General features: G+C 41.4%; 2 protein-coding genes across 2 annotated transcripts; one reads left to right on the top strand and one right to left on the bottom strand.

Annotated features, from left to right (window-relative positions):
- Positions 1-8,239: 8,239 nt before the first annotated feature.
- Positions 8,240-10,023, top strand: LOC112191549 (protein JASON). The gene is made up of 4 exons (XM_024330912.2): positions 8,240-8,461; positions 8,542-8,633; positions 8,756-9,767; positions 9,874-10,023. Exons 1-4 carry the CDS (start codon positions 8,369-8,371, stop codon positions 9,952-9,954), a joined length of 1,278 nt encoding a protein of 425 aa, XP_024186680.1. The 5' UTR covers positions 8,240-8,368; the 3' UTR covers positions 9,955-10,023.
- A 73-nt stretch (positions 10,024-10,096) lies between these two features.
- LOC112191548 (peroxisome biogenesis protein 12) lies at positions 10,097-14,074 on the bottom strand. Its single transcript, XM_024330911.2, has 10 exons — positions 13,870-14,074; positions 13,666-13,771; positions 13,414-13,562; positions 12,879-13,125; positions 12,106-12,215; positions 11,833-11,907; positions 11,473-11,559; positions 10,936-11,022; positions 10,562-10,699; positions 10,097-10,432 (listed from the first exon to the last, which is right to left on the bottom strand). Exons 1-10 carry the CDS (start codon positions 13,975-13,977, stop codon positions 10,361-10,363), a joined length of 1,179 nt encoding a protein of 392 aa, XP_024186679.1. The 5' UTR covers positions 13,978-14,074; the 3' UTR covers positions 10,097-10,360.
- Positions 14,075-16,010: the final 1,936 nt, after the last annotated feature.

Genomic DNA, 16,010 nt, shown 5'->3' with positions numbered 1-16,010 from the left:
GGACCGTCACACTCTTCTTTCGTTGTCACAAAAGTGACGGGTGATGCTTATATAGGAATCAGAATATATTCAAATGTCTTCATTTTTGATTTTTTCTTTTTTGGTCGATCAATTTTCATCTTTAGGTCTAGGAAATGTAATAGATTGATTGGAGGATCGAAAACGAAAGCTAGCATGATTTGTAACAAAACAAAAAGAAATAGAACTGGGACCATTTGAGACACCTTTTTTTTTTGGTTGGTAATTTTTAAAATTCGGATGCCATGAATCAGTTCACTTACGATATTTAAATTCACAATGCTACAAAAATAAGTTATTGTTTCAGAGAAACTGAAGAGTGAATTGGTGAGTCTTCTTCTCATATTGAGGGGGTTTATATAGGGTTACAAAGTAGTGTAAATTTGCCCTATATACATTAGTATATTTGCTACACAATTTCTCTACCTCTCAATGTGCATTCCATACAAACCACACATTCTCCACTTCTCAAGTGCATACTCCATGATATAGACATTTTACCTATTTACTACAACACTCCCCCTTGGATATATCATGTCAGTAGTATTGTCTTGGAGGTGCGCTTCTAATTTGTCTCGTTAAAAACCTTGCCAAGTAATAAAACCCTGTGGGAAAAACAACCTTGGTCGAAGGAGAAAAAGAGCACAACGCGCGTTGAGTGTGGAGTTTGTTTCTGGATAACATGGTGCTTCTCTTGTTGCCTCATTAAAAACCTTGCCGAGTAACAAAAACCCAGTGGGATAAAAATAACCTCGGTCGAAAGGGAAAAAGAGCACAACACACCCTTCACGCTTTTGAGACGAACATGTAGACATCTCCCCCTGATGTCTGTGCCTCCCCCTGATGACAACGATCATGGGAGTTCAGATAATTTCCGCAAGCCAATTCTTGCCACATGTTTCTCGAACGTGGATTTGGGCAATGACTTAGTGAACAAGTCTGCCACATTGTCCTCAGATCGAACCTGGTTCACCTTGATCTTGAGGAGCTTCTGTTGTTGCTGATTGTAGAAGAATTTGGGCGATATGTGTTTGGTGTTGTCGCCTTTGATGTAACCTTGCTTCATTTGTTCAATGCAAGCAGCATTATCTTCATAAATGCTCGTAGGCTCATCTGTGGTAGACTTCAAACCACAATTGCTTCGAACATGCGTAACTATGGATCGAAGCCATATACATTCACGAACTGCTTCGTGAAGAGCAATAATCTCTGCATGATTTGAAGAGGTAGCGACTAGGGTCTGCTTTGTAGACCTCCAAGATATCGCGGTTTTTCCCATGGTGAAAACATAACCAGTTTGGGAGCGACCTTTGTGTGGGTCAGAGAGGTACCCAGCATCAGCAAAACCTTCCAAAACACTTATATCGTTTTGGGATGGGGAGAGGGAACGCAATCCACCATGTGTGGCGTTCCTGACACTTGATGGGTCCGAATCCATCTTCTTTCTGTAGGGATAGAACAAGCCCATATCGATCGTACTACTTAGGTATCGAAAGATATCTTTAACACCAGTCCAATGGCGTCGTGTTGGCGCAGAGCTATATCTAGCTAGCAAGTTCACAGCGAATGAGATGTCTGGTCTCGTGCATTGTGCTAAGTACAATAATGCACCTATTGCACTTAGGTAGGGCACTTCTGCCTCTAGCACTTCTTCATCGTCATCTTTTGGACGAAATGGATCCTTCTTTGGATCAAGACTACGGACGACCATTGGGGTGCTTGAAGGCTTGATTTTGTCAGTGTTGAAACGCCTAAGCATCTTTTGGGTATAAGCTGATTGATGAATCAGGATACCATCTCTACGGTGCTCAAGTTCTAAACCGAGACAAAACCGTGTTTTCCCAAGATCTTTCATCTCAAACTCGGATTTCAAGTGTTCAGCGGTTTCCCTTAACTCTTTAAGGGTGCCAATTATGTTCATGTCATCGACATAAACCGCTACTATTGAAAATCCGGAACTTGTCCTTTTTATGAACACACATGGGCATAGTTCGTTATTGACATATCCCTTACCAATCAAGTAGTCACTTAGACGGTTATACCACATCCGTCCGGATTGTTTTAATCCATATAGTGAGCGTTTCAATCTAATTGCAAACGCGCTCCGTGGATTAGAGCCACTTGATTTGGGTAGTTGAATTCCATCTGGAATATTCATGTATATCTCTGTATCTAGATCCCCATATAGATATGCAGTAACCACATCCATAAGCTGCATGTTCAGTTTTTCGGAAACTACCAAACTGACAAGGTAGCGGAACGTAATAACGTCCATTACGGGAGAGTATGTCTCCTCGTAGTCGATTCCAGGGCGTTGTGAGAAGCCTTGCGCCACAAGACGAGCTTTGTATCTTACAATCTCGTTTTTCTCATTACGCTTTCTAACGAATACCCATTTGTGACCAACTGGTTTGGTGTTGGGTGGTATTGGTACAATTTTGCCAAATACCTTTCTTTTCGTTAGAGAATCAAGTTCTGCCTGGATCGCATCTTTCCATTTTGGCCAATCAGCTCTACGTTGACATTCATCAACGGAGCGTGGTTCGATGTCATCGGTCTCAATAATCTCACGCGCCACTGAATACGCGAATACATCATCAATGATGATGGAGTTTCTTTCCCACGTCCCATGTACACTAGTGTAATTTACAGAGATCTCTATGTTCTCATGGATAGGTTCTGACACTGAGGCGTCCCCCAATGATGTCTCTTGGACATAACCATAATCCGGAACATTCTCATGGGACGGATTTTGAGTATCGATGATCAAAGGATTTATTTGTGCCTCATTCGCTCTTTTTCTAGGGCGAGTATCCTTCGAACCAATCGGTCTACCGCGCTTCCTTGCGGGACCTACAGCCATAGATGCCACATTATTGCCATGTTGAGCAATGGTGCCATCTCCTAGCGTTAAAGGAGTGGCGTTATGTCCATTATTCGGGACATCAATCCTTGCAGGCACGTTTGCAGCAGGTATGTGTGATCTCGTCACTTTAGCAATATCAGAAAACGCATCAGGCAGAGTGTCTGCTACGTTCTGGAGCTCGATTATTCTTCGCACTTCAAGTTCGGACTGTGCGGTATGGGGATCGAGATGAGACATAGTGGGGACAGACCACGACAATTCCTGTCGTTCCTGTTGAACATTTGTGTTCTTATCTCCCCCTAATGATGGGAAGACTGTCTCATCAAAGTGACAATCCGCAAATCTAGCGGTAAAGAGATCGCCTGTCAAGGGTTCAAGATAGCGGACGATAGTTGGAGATTCATATCCAACATAAATGCTTATTCGTCGTTGTGGACCCATCTTAGTACGCTGTGGCGGCGTAATAGGCACATAAATAGTACACCCAAAAATGCGTAAGTGCGAGATATTAGGCTCGTACCCAGTCACTAGCTGTAACGCAGAGTAAGATTGGGTTGCAGTGGGTCGTAGACGAATTAGCGTCGCTGCATGTAATATTGCATATCCCCAAGCAGAAACAGGGAGATTAGTGTGCATTACCAATGTCCGTGCTATCATTTGTAGTCGTTTGATAGCAGCTTCTGCGAGACCATTTTGGGTATGAACATGGGGAACTGGATGTTCTACATCAATCCCCAGTGACATGCAATAGTCATCGAATGTTTTCGATGTAAACTCCCCAGCATTATCAAGTCGAATTGACTTAATTGGATGGTCAGGGTAGTGAGCCCGTAGACGGATAATCTGGGCGAGGAGTTTAGCATAAGCAGCATTTCGAGTGGACAACAGCGCGACATGTGACCAGCGTGTCGACGCATCAACCAATACCATAAAGTATTTGAAAGGTCCGCATGATGGTTGAATTGGTCCACAGATATCCCCTTGGATTCTCTGTAAGAACGGAATGAGTATTTTAGGATCCTTTGCGTAGGACGGTCTCGGTCCTAATTTCCCGAAGGAACAGGCTTTGCAAAATGAGCGAGGGGCCTTAGAAGCAACCAATGAGGATTTTGGTTGGGCCTGAGCGTCTGTAGCGCTATTATAAGCAAAATGTGTGACTACATCTCCTTCTATGGCATTGTAGCTATTTGGAGGAACAATCATGGCGTTATGCTCATGGTTGGTGTCATCACATGGGACTTGGCCAGCCTTATGGCGCCCCAAGACGGCTGCAGCACCAGATGCTGCAATTGTTGCGGTCTTGTTAAGTCCAGGAATCAATTCTCGATTCTTGCTTCTTCTCACTCTGAAGAATGGATGTCCGTGTGAAGTCTTTAGTATACGGAGCATCATATCACGACCAGGGTGCCCTAGTCGGTCATGCCAAAGCCAATATGTGTCAGAATCCAAGAGATCTTCTCTTATGACATTATTGGATTCAATTGGTCGAATTGTAGTGACATAAAGTCCACTAGATTGACACATAAGTTTCTCTAAGATGCGCTTTCGTCCGCAATCATTAGAGGTAATGCAAAGGAACTCTTTTCCGTTCTCAGTATGCGTTTCCGCATGGAATCCGTTGGCTCTTAAATCTTTAAAGCTCAATAAGGTTCGATTTGCCTTAGGAGCATAGAGAGCTTCAGTGACTTTAATCAAGGTGCCATTTGGCAATAGGAATTGGGCCATTCCATGTCCTTGAACTAAACCTGATGGCCCAGCCATCGTAGTCATAGTGGAATATGTAGGCAACATCTCCAAGAATAATTGCCTATGTCGTAGAATGGTGTGCGTAGTCGCACTATCAGCGAGACATTGTAGTTCATCCATTCCTTAAGAGAAAAGCTCGTAATTAAAAAAAGGAGTCATAAAGGAAAGAACTCAACTTTTATTAATAAGCCAAACGGAATTACATCATCATTTATTTCATCAAAGAAAGCGTAATCCAATAAACTTAGTTAATGCAAAGCAATGGTAGTCGTCTAACTTCTTTCGGTAATTCCAATGCAAAGGTGACCAGGTGAGTAGAGAGATGTTGGTGGAGCAAAGGCTCGCTTAAGTACCAATTATCTCAAAACCTTCCTAGACATCACAATTACATTGAGTACGCCTACTTTTGAAGAAAGATTAATCCCATTGGCATCTACTATAGGATAATGTGGCGATTGCCTACATCTCTTGGAAAATGAAAAGACTTAATCAAAATCGCCAGTTTCTGGGTTTTGATTTTTGTCGTCTTCCACCCTTAGATCGAGATTGCCATCTTGATCTTCTTGTTCCATGTAATTTGCCTCCCTTGCTTCACGATACATTTTGTACGCGTTTGCAACATTCTGGGATGCTTTACATGCCCTTGCCCAATGTCCAGGTAGTCCACATCGGAGACAAGCATCATTATGGTCAGGTTCCCTTGATCGAGGTGCTTTAGGAGCACTTTGAAAACGGTTGTTTCCATTGGTGGTGTTACCACCATAACCGGAGGCTTGGCCTCGCTCTCTCTTCACACGTTTACCTCCACGGTTCCGTGCACGCCTATCTTGGCGGTTTCCTTCCTCTTTAGGGCGAGAATATGGACCTGAACGTCCATAATTATCCCTTCTTTTAGGGTTTCGCTCCTTGCGTCCTCCCTTGGAGGTGCGACTATAATTAGACTCCGGAATTGACTTGGTTCCCACGGGTCTAGAGTTATAGTTCTTCACAAGTATGTTGTCGTGCTTTTCAGCTACGTTCATGACACCAATTAGCTCATGAAATCTTGTGATGCGTCTAGCATTGATATCAATTCGATAGTTTTTAGCTATCATTAATGCAGAGACAGGGAAGGTAGAGAGAGTTTTCTCGATCAACATCGTATCAGTGATTTGATGTCCACAGAATTCCATCATAGACTTGATACGAAGTGCTTCCGAATTGTAGTCAAGAACTGTCTTGAAATCACAGAAGCGGAGGCTTTGCCATCTCTCTTCTAAGTCGGGAAGCAGGGAATCACGGACGTTGCCAAAACGCTGCTCGAGTTCTACCCATAGCTTTCTTGGGTCTTCCTCATTGAGGTACTCATTTTGGAGCGCGTCATTCATGTGCCTTGTCATGAGAATGATGGCTTTTGCTTCATTAGCCTCTCTCTTTGCTCTATTTGCTTCAAAAGCAAGAGCTTGTTGAGGAGTAAGCACGTCCTGACTTGGCTCTTGGATCGTACTCAGGATCCCATCAGCCTTAAGATGCTGGCGCATATCACGGATCCACCTGTGGTATCCTGCGCCTGTTGTCCCTAGTGGGTTGAAGCTCAACTTGTTCAGGTTACTCATCCTGAAGAACAACAAGAAAATAGGGTTAGTTTCGGAGCGAAAAAGGCTACCACGAAAAACTATAAACTTTCTGAGCGTAATCGCTTTCAAGAAATTAGGGATTTTCTGAGCGTAGTCGCTTCCAAGAAAATCTTGATTCCAAGAGGGGTTTTGGATTAAATCGAAACAATGATGTATGTGGTCGATTGTTTTCTTCTCAACAAATTCTAAGTTTGGAGGACTCTACAAGCTCCAAGCTTGGAGTGAGCACGAACCCCCACAGTTCGGCCTTTTTGGTCTCCCCTATGAAGAAGAAAGGGGGGTAGAATAAGGGATGTTGGAAGTCCCCGTGAAAAGAAGAGAAAAGTAATAAAAACTTCAAAAACGGGAACTTTTAGAAAAGTTTACCTTAAGAATTGACCGGAAAAAGTGTCCGGAAAGTCGCCGGAAAAGTGTCCGAAAGTCGCCGGAAAAGTGTCCCGAAAGTCGCCGGAAAAGTGTCCGGAAAGTCGCCGGAAAAGTGTCCGGAAAGTCGCCGGAAAAGTGTCCTGAAAGTCGCCGGAAAAGTGTCCGGAAAGTCGCCGGAAAAGTCGCCGGAAAGTTGTCGGAAAGTCGCTCGACAGATGTGTCGACAGCTGCTCGGCAGCAGCTCGGCAGCTGCTGCGCAGGTGCTAGGCAGGCTGCTCGGCAGGTGCTCGGCAGATGGCTCGGCAGGTGCTCGGCAGCTGCTGCGCAGGGCCTCGGCAGATGCTCGGCAGCTGCTGCGCAGGGGGTAGGCAGGGGGTAGGCAGGGGCTCGGCAGCTGCTGCGCAGGGGGTCTGCAGGGGGTAGGCAGGGGCTGTCGGCAGCACTTCGGCAGGGGCTCGGCAGCACTTCGGCAGGGGCTCGGCAGCACTCGGCAGGGGCTCGGCAGCACACTGACAGCGGTTCAGAACTTCCGGCAGCCGGTTCGGCAGGTTTCCGGCCGGTTCTGGGGGTTCTGAAACCGGTTCTGAGCTTCTGGGATCAAGGGCTTTGATATGTGATAGGATTTGGGGTTTCTTGTAAGGTTGGTAAAATGACCTAGTTCGGATCAAGAACTTTCACTACTCTAATCGATTTCGATTCTAATTCTAGAGCGATTTCGTGCTGATAACGTGTTTCAGAGAAACTGAAGAGTGAATTGGTGAGTCTTCTTCTCATATTGAGGGGGTTTATATAGGGTTACAAAGTAGTGTAAATTTGCCCTATATACATTAGTATATTTGCTACACAATTTCTCTACCTCTCAATGTGCATTCCATACAAACCACACATTCTCCACTTCTCAAGTGCATACTCCATGATATAGACATTTTACCTATTTACTACAACAGTTATCATATTTTGCACGAAAGTGATATCCGAAATCAACTATTCAACTGTTACCTTTAGTTTACACTAGTTAAAGATTGCAAAAGTTAGCTAGTGGAATTCCCATTTGCAGTGTAATAACATAGAGAAATCTTTTCTCGTCAAAAAAAACATATAGAAATCTTTCGTTATAGTTAGTGCTGTCAGTCACATATTAAATCAATATGACTAGCAACATGTCAAGCAGGTATCACATGGCCAAAAAACGAAATTGTAATAATAATTTTTCTTTTGTCAAAAAAATGAAATCGTAATTATAGTTAGAGCCATAAGGGAATTTTTTTTAAGGGCCTAAAACATGAAAGATTTCTTATCAAGACCTTAAAAACATTTGGCAAAAAAAAAAAAAAAAATTCTTCTTCTATCTATCAACGGTGTAAGTGAACAAATAGATCCAATAAATACCAGTCATTAATATTTATAGCCAATATTTTTAATAACAAGAAAATATATTTAAAATTATTAATTAATTAATTTTTATTTTTACAAATACACACCGATGCACTGAATACTCACTTAAAAAAACTAGACCTTAAAAATAAGTTAAATCAATGAAAACAGTAGTGAACATGCCCAAAAGGCCAAAACTGTTAGAACTGACTACCCTTAAATAAAGCCACACACAACCCCAACGGTCATATTTTCAAGCTTCATACTCCTTCAAACTTTTCTTGACCATCGTTTCTCTCTCTTTCTCTAAAACCAGTCTCCATCTTTTCTGAATCAAAAGGCATCATCATAAACAAAGTCAGCTCCAAAGAAAGTAGCTATAATGGGTTGCTTTCCAGCTTGTTTCACTTCTTCTAATAGCCGAAAGCACCGAAAATCAGTGGCTGTAACTCCCTGTATACAAAACCAAGAACAAGTAAGCTCACATTTTCTCTTCCTATGATTCGTTACTATTCACCATGCACTTGGATTTTACTTAACTTTGAAGTATCGCAGATCGTTGAAGCTACCGAAGAAGGAGCTATTCTATTTGAACCCACAAAGCTATATGACATTATCAAACCCATTACTCCCATTACAGAATCCAAGTAAGCAATGCATTCACTTTGTGGTTTTCTGTTAATTATGATACCGTTCTGCATTGTATTGAACTTTTTATTTAATACATGCAAATTTGTGATTGTATCTATATGTCTGTTCATAAACCCAGAGAGGTTATTGAAGAACAAACCAAGAATGATGTTAAAAGGAAAGTGACATTTGATTTGGAGGAAGAAGTCATTGATGAGAAACAGAATGAAAATAAAGAGGAAACAGCAAAAGAGATTGAACCAATTTTGGGTTCTATTGGATCAAGTGTAGTTACTGTGGTACCATCTCCTCCATTGAATCATAGGTACGAGAATTGCTCAAACAGTGAGGATGAAGATGCAGGTGTAATAGATTTATCAGGAAGTGATTTCAATGGAGATGATTATGGTGGGAGTGTTGATGATGAGGTTGAGAGCAACAAACAAAGTGTGATTCAAGAACAAGAGTCTTCAGAATCTTTGTTTTCGATATCAATTGATTCGAGGAAGCGAGTTAGTGATGCTGAAGAAGATGAGAAGGAGGTGAATAGTCCAATGCCAAAGCCAAAGCCAATTGAATCAGACCAAAGTGGTAGAGATAATAGTATCAGGAGTCAGAATTGTCATTCAGTGTTGAGCCCAATTGAGAATCTTAGTCAATGGAAGGAGGTAAAAGCGAAAGCAATTCCTTTAGCTTCGAATCACCAAGAGAAGGAGAATATGAATGCTGAGCAAGATTTCAACATACCAATTAGTCCAGAGCCTACACTGAAGCTGTCAAAACACTTCAGAAGAAGACCACTTGAGTCCAATGACCTAAAGCTTGTTGACCAAGAAAATGGGGTTGACACTAGCCTTTCGAGCTGGTTGGTTTCGAATGCTAGTGAAAATTCTGTGGGGAACTTGATGTGTGAGGGAGTGAGTTCATCAAGAAGTCTTGGAGATGGACCAATTTTAGGAGCATGGACTAGTGAAGAGCTTAAGCAGCTGTCTAATTCTTCTACTCTAAACCAGTCGCGAAGCCCGAGTCCTGATCAAATACCGATCATAGGGACTGTAGGGAGCTACTGGAGTCACACTGGTCAGGCCACGGATTCAGACTCAAACTCTTCCAGCAGAGGAATGGAAAACAAAGCAGGGAGGAACAGAGAGGTATGAGTGAGTTCATTTATAGGTTTTGTTTGTTTTTTCGGATAGATGTCATGTAATTTACTCGAATCAGAGTGTAGGATTTGATGGCTCTGATTTGATTTTGCAGGATGAGAAAGTAAAATGGAAGACTATACCGTTCGAGGCAAAATTGGAGAGAGTTATAGATATGGGCATACTTGGAGCTTAGCACATCTTCTGTATATGCTATTGTGATTCTATTTATTTTGAATTCCAAAGTGTGAAGTCAGTTAGTCTATCGGATAATATATGATCAATAATAAGGAGATTTGGTAACTTTTCTAACCGACTATTTCCATTGCACTAACGAATTAGATTTGATAAGTTAATATAAACTGTGATTCCAACAACAAAAGGAATACATATACCTAAACGTCTCTTTCAAATTGCACCAATTAGCGCTACAATTTTTATATCTGTGAATTTACCATACATCAGAAATACACAATACGAAAAATGATTAAAAGAGGGAATTCTCTCTTTATCCTAGCATCAGAGTCATGTCTGACTCGATTACAACCCTTGAAAAGGGAACTATATTGTTTCTCCTTTGATATATTATCCATTTGGGTTTTCTACACATCATGAAAGAGCCTTCTTATCTGGTCGACGTTAGCAGGCATCAATGTGACTGGACAGCGCTTATACTGTATAAAGAACACAAACGATTTAGTTACTGAGAATCATCAAGCTTGACGCATGGAAAACATGAACTAAAGCAGGGAATACATATCATAGACCAAGTTTTCCAGATTAACAGCTTCAGGAAACCTCACCTGAGAAACATACTTGAAAACGCAGGCATAGCAAAAAACAAACCCAGAAACTGTAATTACGGATGGATTCGCGCGTTTCTGTGAACAGAGAGGACAAAGAGTTCTATTGGAAGGCAGTGGAATCCCCTCTTTGGCAACCTGTTCATAACAATGGATTAGACTATGTGAAACAGCAAGACATTAACTTGAAGTGCTAACAAGCCCAAAGAAATGAATGATTAAAGCTAAGAACTATAGGTTTCACTACATGAACACTACTGCAATTTCCATGCAAAAAAGTAAGCAAGTACTCAATGTCATTTTAATCTAGGAGGATTATCATTTTTATCTATACTGAGAAAGCAAAAGATAAGAAGGATTGCAGAACACTTCACCTGGGGAGAAGGAGGCGGTGGAGGTGGGGGGTATATGGTTGGAGCTGACATTCTCTCTTCAGCAGATTGGTACCACCATTCCATCATCTACAAGTTTAAATCAAATCAATAGAAGTTAGCAGGGATGGTCTACATAAGAGAGAGCAAATGAAAAATAAAAATGGAAGATCAGAACTTCTTTCAAAGTGAATTGAAGATGAGAAAATATGCTAGAAATTTATCTGTTACTTTTTTTTAAGTATATTTGCATATTTAAACTTTCCACTCCAGGAAAACGGGGGAAAAGACACTCTGAAAATGAGAACCATATTTTATAAACATATTCTAACCATATTTGTCCAATTGAAGGTACCTTTTTTTTAAAATTTATTTATCAGTTCGTTTTTGTGTCTATCAAAATACATGTTATAATAAAAGAAAGAGTTTTACCAAGAAAAAGAAAAAGAAGAAAGAGCAACTTACAAACTTAATACTATTTTTCCTTTCTGTTTTTCCAATATAACAAAGGGCATAATATAATAAGTAAGCCATACTCACTTTGAAAAAGAATACTGCTGCAATTAAACCAGTCTGCGCATAATCCAGGACCGTGTATGTACCACTGAGCAATGCTCCTTGTATTGCCTGTGAATGTAAAATAATGACACATAACAAGAAATGAGAAACCAAGGGCAATTGAATCGGTGCTCATTTCACATTTGAAATATCACCAATGAAATAGAACCAGAGTAGCTGATCACTTGCAAATGTAAGGTCTCTTGTGATTCAAATCCAGATCACTACGAATAAGCTAATATACTATAGACTAAAAGCCTTGGTCTTATTGCTTTTCACAAATAAATATAGTACAGAATAAAGTTTTGGTTAGAGCTGTTAGACAAACAGATGAAGTTATACCTTCAACCATGGAGGACCACGAAGTCTCTCACGTTCACGGCTTCTTGTTTTTGAAATTCTAGAAGAAGTATCCATCTACCTTGACACCAAAATATTGTATTTCAACTATTGCACTATATAATCAGAAATAAGTTATGAGCAATTCACTCTCATAAACTGTAACAAAAGCCCAAAGACAAAAACATATAGTAACAACTAATTTGCCACTGATTACACTAACACTATATAAAGAAGAACACAAAAGAACCAAAATAAATTCTTGCTACACTATACCAGCTCTTGCCCAGTAGCTCGACAAACTTGAATCCCAAGCGCATGTAATCCTAAAGAATAAAATCCCGTCGCATCCAACAAGTATAACATCTGGTAAGCAAATGAAAATCCTGCATCAACAGTGCTAGGTCAGAATGAATTATCTCCCCAGAGGCTTGTATGTGACAATGAACATGGATAAAGAACCTTCAGTACTTCAAAACAGATTTTATCAGATTGATTCACTGCAAAAATTTGACTCAATGGGTTTTTTTGTTTTGTTTTTTCCATTGAAATTGGTTGGGTTTAGTATGCCTTAGTACAAAATCAAAAATAATGCTTTGCATGAGGGGAAGAATCGTCATTGAAAGTAAGATGAGAATGCTCAACTAAATATCACATATTGAAAATGCTACAGCATCAAGTCACTCTATAGTCTATATCTATATACCAGCTAAAGGGAAACAAATCTCCTGATCATGAACCAAAATCATGTCAATATATATTCTCTAATTCAGTGGAATCATCAAATATTTTCTATTATCCAGCACATATATGTAAGATGAAGAAATAACAAGTCCATACCAAAGATGAAAGACTAAAGAGCTTAAGTTAACAATAGGAAAAAGGAAAGCAAGTACTTAACTTTGAACATAAAACTTGCATAATGACACAAATTAAGTAGCTTTTTTCTTCTTTTACTAGCTTAAGTATTGTTTCATATCCTCGTACTTGCAATAAGAAAATCTAAGGGAATAAAAAAAAAATTAGGTCCAGCCAGAAGATGCATATACCTTCACTACTAGCATGCAGCCATGGGTAGCAAGCACCTATCAATTTCTGGATCCTCTTTGCCAAACGTGTCCTCACTGATGCTTCCACATCCAAACTTCTTGAAACAACAGAACCCTCGCCCCTATCAATTATGTCAGCGTCGTCAAATCTCTCACCACTATCTCCCCATAAAGTTGCTTGTAGTCTTGCTTCCCTTTCCCTATTATAGATTGCGTGCAATTTCGATTTGAAGTAGGGCAATACAACCTGGTACGCATCATTTCAAAAACTATTACTCTTTTCTTACAGCTAGAGCCATAACAGAAATCACAACAGCATCATCTCCCAAAATTTTATATTCAATGAATGAGGTCCCGATACGATATCCAAAGTTACAAACTTTTAAGGCAATCTAAACATTTTCAACACGACACACAAGGTCTACAACTACTGCAAGCCGAACATTGCAGACCAGCATTTCTAAAAGCAATAACTCCTTACCGCCGAATAACCAAAACAGCTCCGAAAACAAGTAAAATGACCAGAGACTCTTACCAAAAACACTACTGAGAGAACTTTCTGTCTCCTTTCCAACCCAGAATGATGAAATTCATCACCTAAGTTCACCCGAGAATCGTCCTTCTGCACCTTTATCTTCACAGCCCTCCTCCTCAGTCCATACAGAGATTCCGAAAACGAAGCATCTGCAAAATGACCAAAAACTCAACGCCAATTGCACACAGCAACACTCAATTCAATCACAAAAACTCTCAATTCTCCTAATCGAAAGAGGAAAAAGCCGAAAACCTGTGGTTCGCAAGCTATGAGTTTCGAGAATCAGCATGAGGAACGCAAAGAACTCGTCTTCATAGTCCAGAACCCTATGCAGAAATGGTCTCCGCAAAGCCAACACCTGAGGAAGTTTTCAGAGTTAGAGATGAAACGAAAAGCCTCAGAAACCCAGAAACGATGGAAATTACAGATGAGCCCTTAGGGAATTGAGGTAGTTACGCCGACGGAGTAAGTGAGGGCGGCGCGGAGGCTGGCCGGAAGCTGCTGGGCGGCGGCCATCTCGAAGAAGGTGGGACGAGTCCCTTGGCCTCCCACCTGAAAAAGCATCGTGCTTTGCTTTGGTCTCTGTGGGTCTTTTGTCTCTCAGAGCTATGTGAAGCTTTTTGGGGAAGAAGAAGACGAAGAAGAAGGAGAGGTAAAAGTGAGTGAAGCTCTAAAAGGATGATGATTGAAGTCTTTTTTTTTTCTTTTCTTTTCTCATTTTTCCATGCCATTTATATTTTTTTTCTTTTCTTTTTGATGGATGTCGGTTGTGTTATCGAATTAGTAACACACTCATTTAGTTAGTATTCGGATCGAGATCTACGAGGGTATCTCAATAAAATCACACTAATCTCTCATCGCATGTGCACGAACTCGAAAACTCCTCAAATCTGTTGGCCACATACTAGTGGAAGTTAGGACTTAAACGCTAGTAACTAGGTAGGCAAATTTCTACTTGGTAGACTGAAGAATTTTCACACTAATCTCATTGGTAGATTTCTACTTCGTAAAGGGTCAGTTCCTTTGAGAACTGATTCTCTAAAAGCAACTCTTACAACTCAATGGAACCCTGAGAACCCATGGCACTTGGTTCATCTGGATAAAGGTTTCTTTGACATTCATTTCAATAGTGAAGATGACATGATAAGAATTTGGAGAAGTGGTACATGTTCTCTAATTTCATTTTTTCATTTATATACTTTTTTTTCCTTTTTGATTGTGGATATGGCAGGAAGCCACCTCGGTTATATTAGCGAGTTAGTAACACACTCATTCAGTTAGTATTCGGACTGAACCTATCCCAGCAAAACCAGACTAATCCACTGCTACTTAGTATTTGGATCAAGGTCCATGAGGATATCCTAGCAAAGCCAGACTAATCCCCTGTCTCTAGCGCGCGAACCCGAAGCCCCCCTCAAGTCTGCTGACCACAAAATGGTGAGAGTTGGGACTCGAATGCTAGACATGCGGTTACATGTTAAGCCGCTCAACCAGCAATTGAATATGAGTGGTCCAAATTTTAATTGAAATATAACATAAAAAGTTTACTCCAAGAAAACAGGTTGGCGAGCGAACTAGGGTTTGGAAAAAGCAAAGGATATTCTGCAGTCTGTCCGGCGGCGCTCCCGCATTGATTGTGGCTCCATGCCTCATCGATGAACGGCTGGTGTTGCCGGAGGGGCTTTTGGGATCTGGGGGCTCCCGACTTTGGCTTCTCTTCATCAACCTGGGTTGGGTACGTCTCTTCTTTCCTCTCAAGCAGCGACGCAGGTGTGGGTTTTTGGCGATCAACGTTCAAAGGCGACCCAGATGTGGAGTGGGTGGTCAATGGCCAGATCATGGCGGCGGTATGCCATGGATCGTATGGCGCTGGTTGCTTCTCTATGGTGGGTCGGTGGATGGGGATTGCAGCGGTGGTTTTGGGGTCTCAAGCTGATGGATACAGACTGGTGGAGGTTCTCCGCTCTGAAGAGTCAAGGCATGGTGATTTCCGATAGGTTTCTCGGACAACAGGCCGGAAGTTTGGCGTGGCTTTCTGTGTGGTTTGGGTTTCTTCGGCGAGGCGAGCTCGAAGGGAGAGTCTTGTCACTCTTGTGGAGGTGGTTTGCCGGCGAGGCACTTGGGAAGAGGGTGGAGGAGTATGGTGGTTCCTTTTTATTTTTGCTTAGAGTAGTTTTTTTGTTAGGGTTTTTTTGTCATTACTATGTCCCTACTCCTGTGAGCTACGGTTGGGTCAGATTGGGGTGCCATGGTTATGGCGTTATTCCTGGGGACGAGTTGGTTTACATTCGGTTTTATCTTATGGTTAATGTGTTGACGAGCGATCCTTGCAAGTGGTCTGGTATCTTTGGGACACGGTGTGGAAGAGGGCGTTGGTTTTTCAGGCGGTTGTCTATGAGGTGTTATCAAGATTCTCGGGATTCTCTGTAGCCCGAGAGGTTGGGCGTTATGGTTGGTTAGAGGTTGGGCCATTTTGGCTCATGGAAGTCATTCATGATGACGGACCCATAACTGGTTTAGGATCTACGGAGGAGAGTGGGGAGTTCTTGTACCGGTCATTCCCGTGTTATGTAATTTTGATTATTTTCAATAAAGAC

The sequence above is a fragment of the Rosa chinensis genome, chromosome 3 (genome assembly GCF_002994745.2).
Source record: "Rosa chinensis cultivar Old Blush chromosome 3, RchiOBHm-V2, whole genome shotgun sequence".
NCBI lineage: Eukaryota > Viridiplantae > Streptophyta > Magnoliopsida > Rosales > Rosaceae > Rosa > Rosa chinensis.
This window is presented reverse-complemented; position numbering and strand designations above follow the sequence as displayed.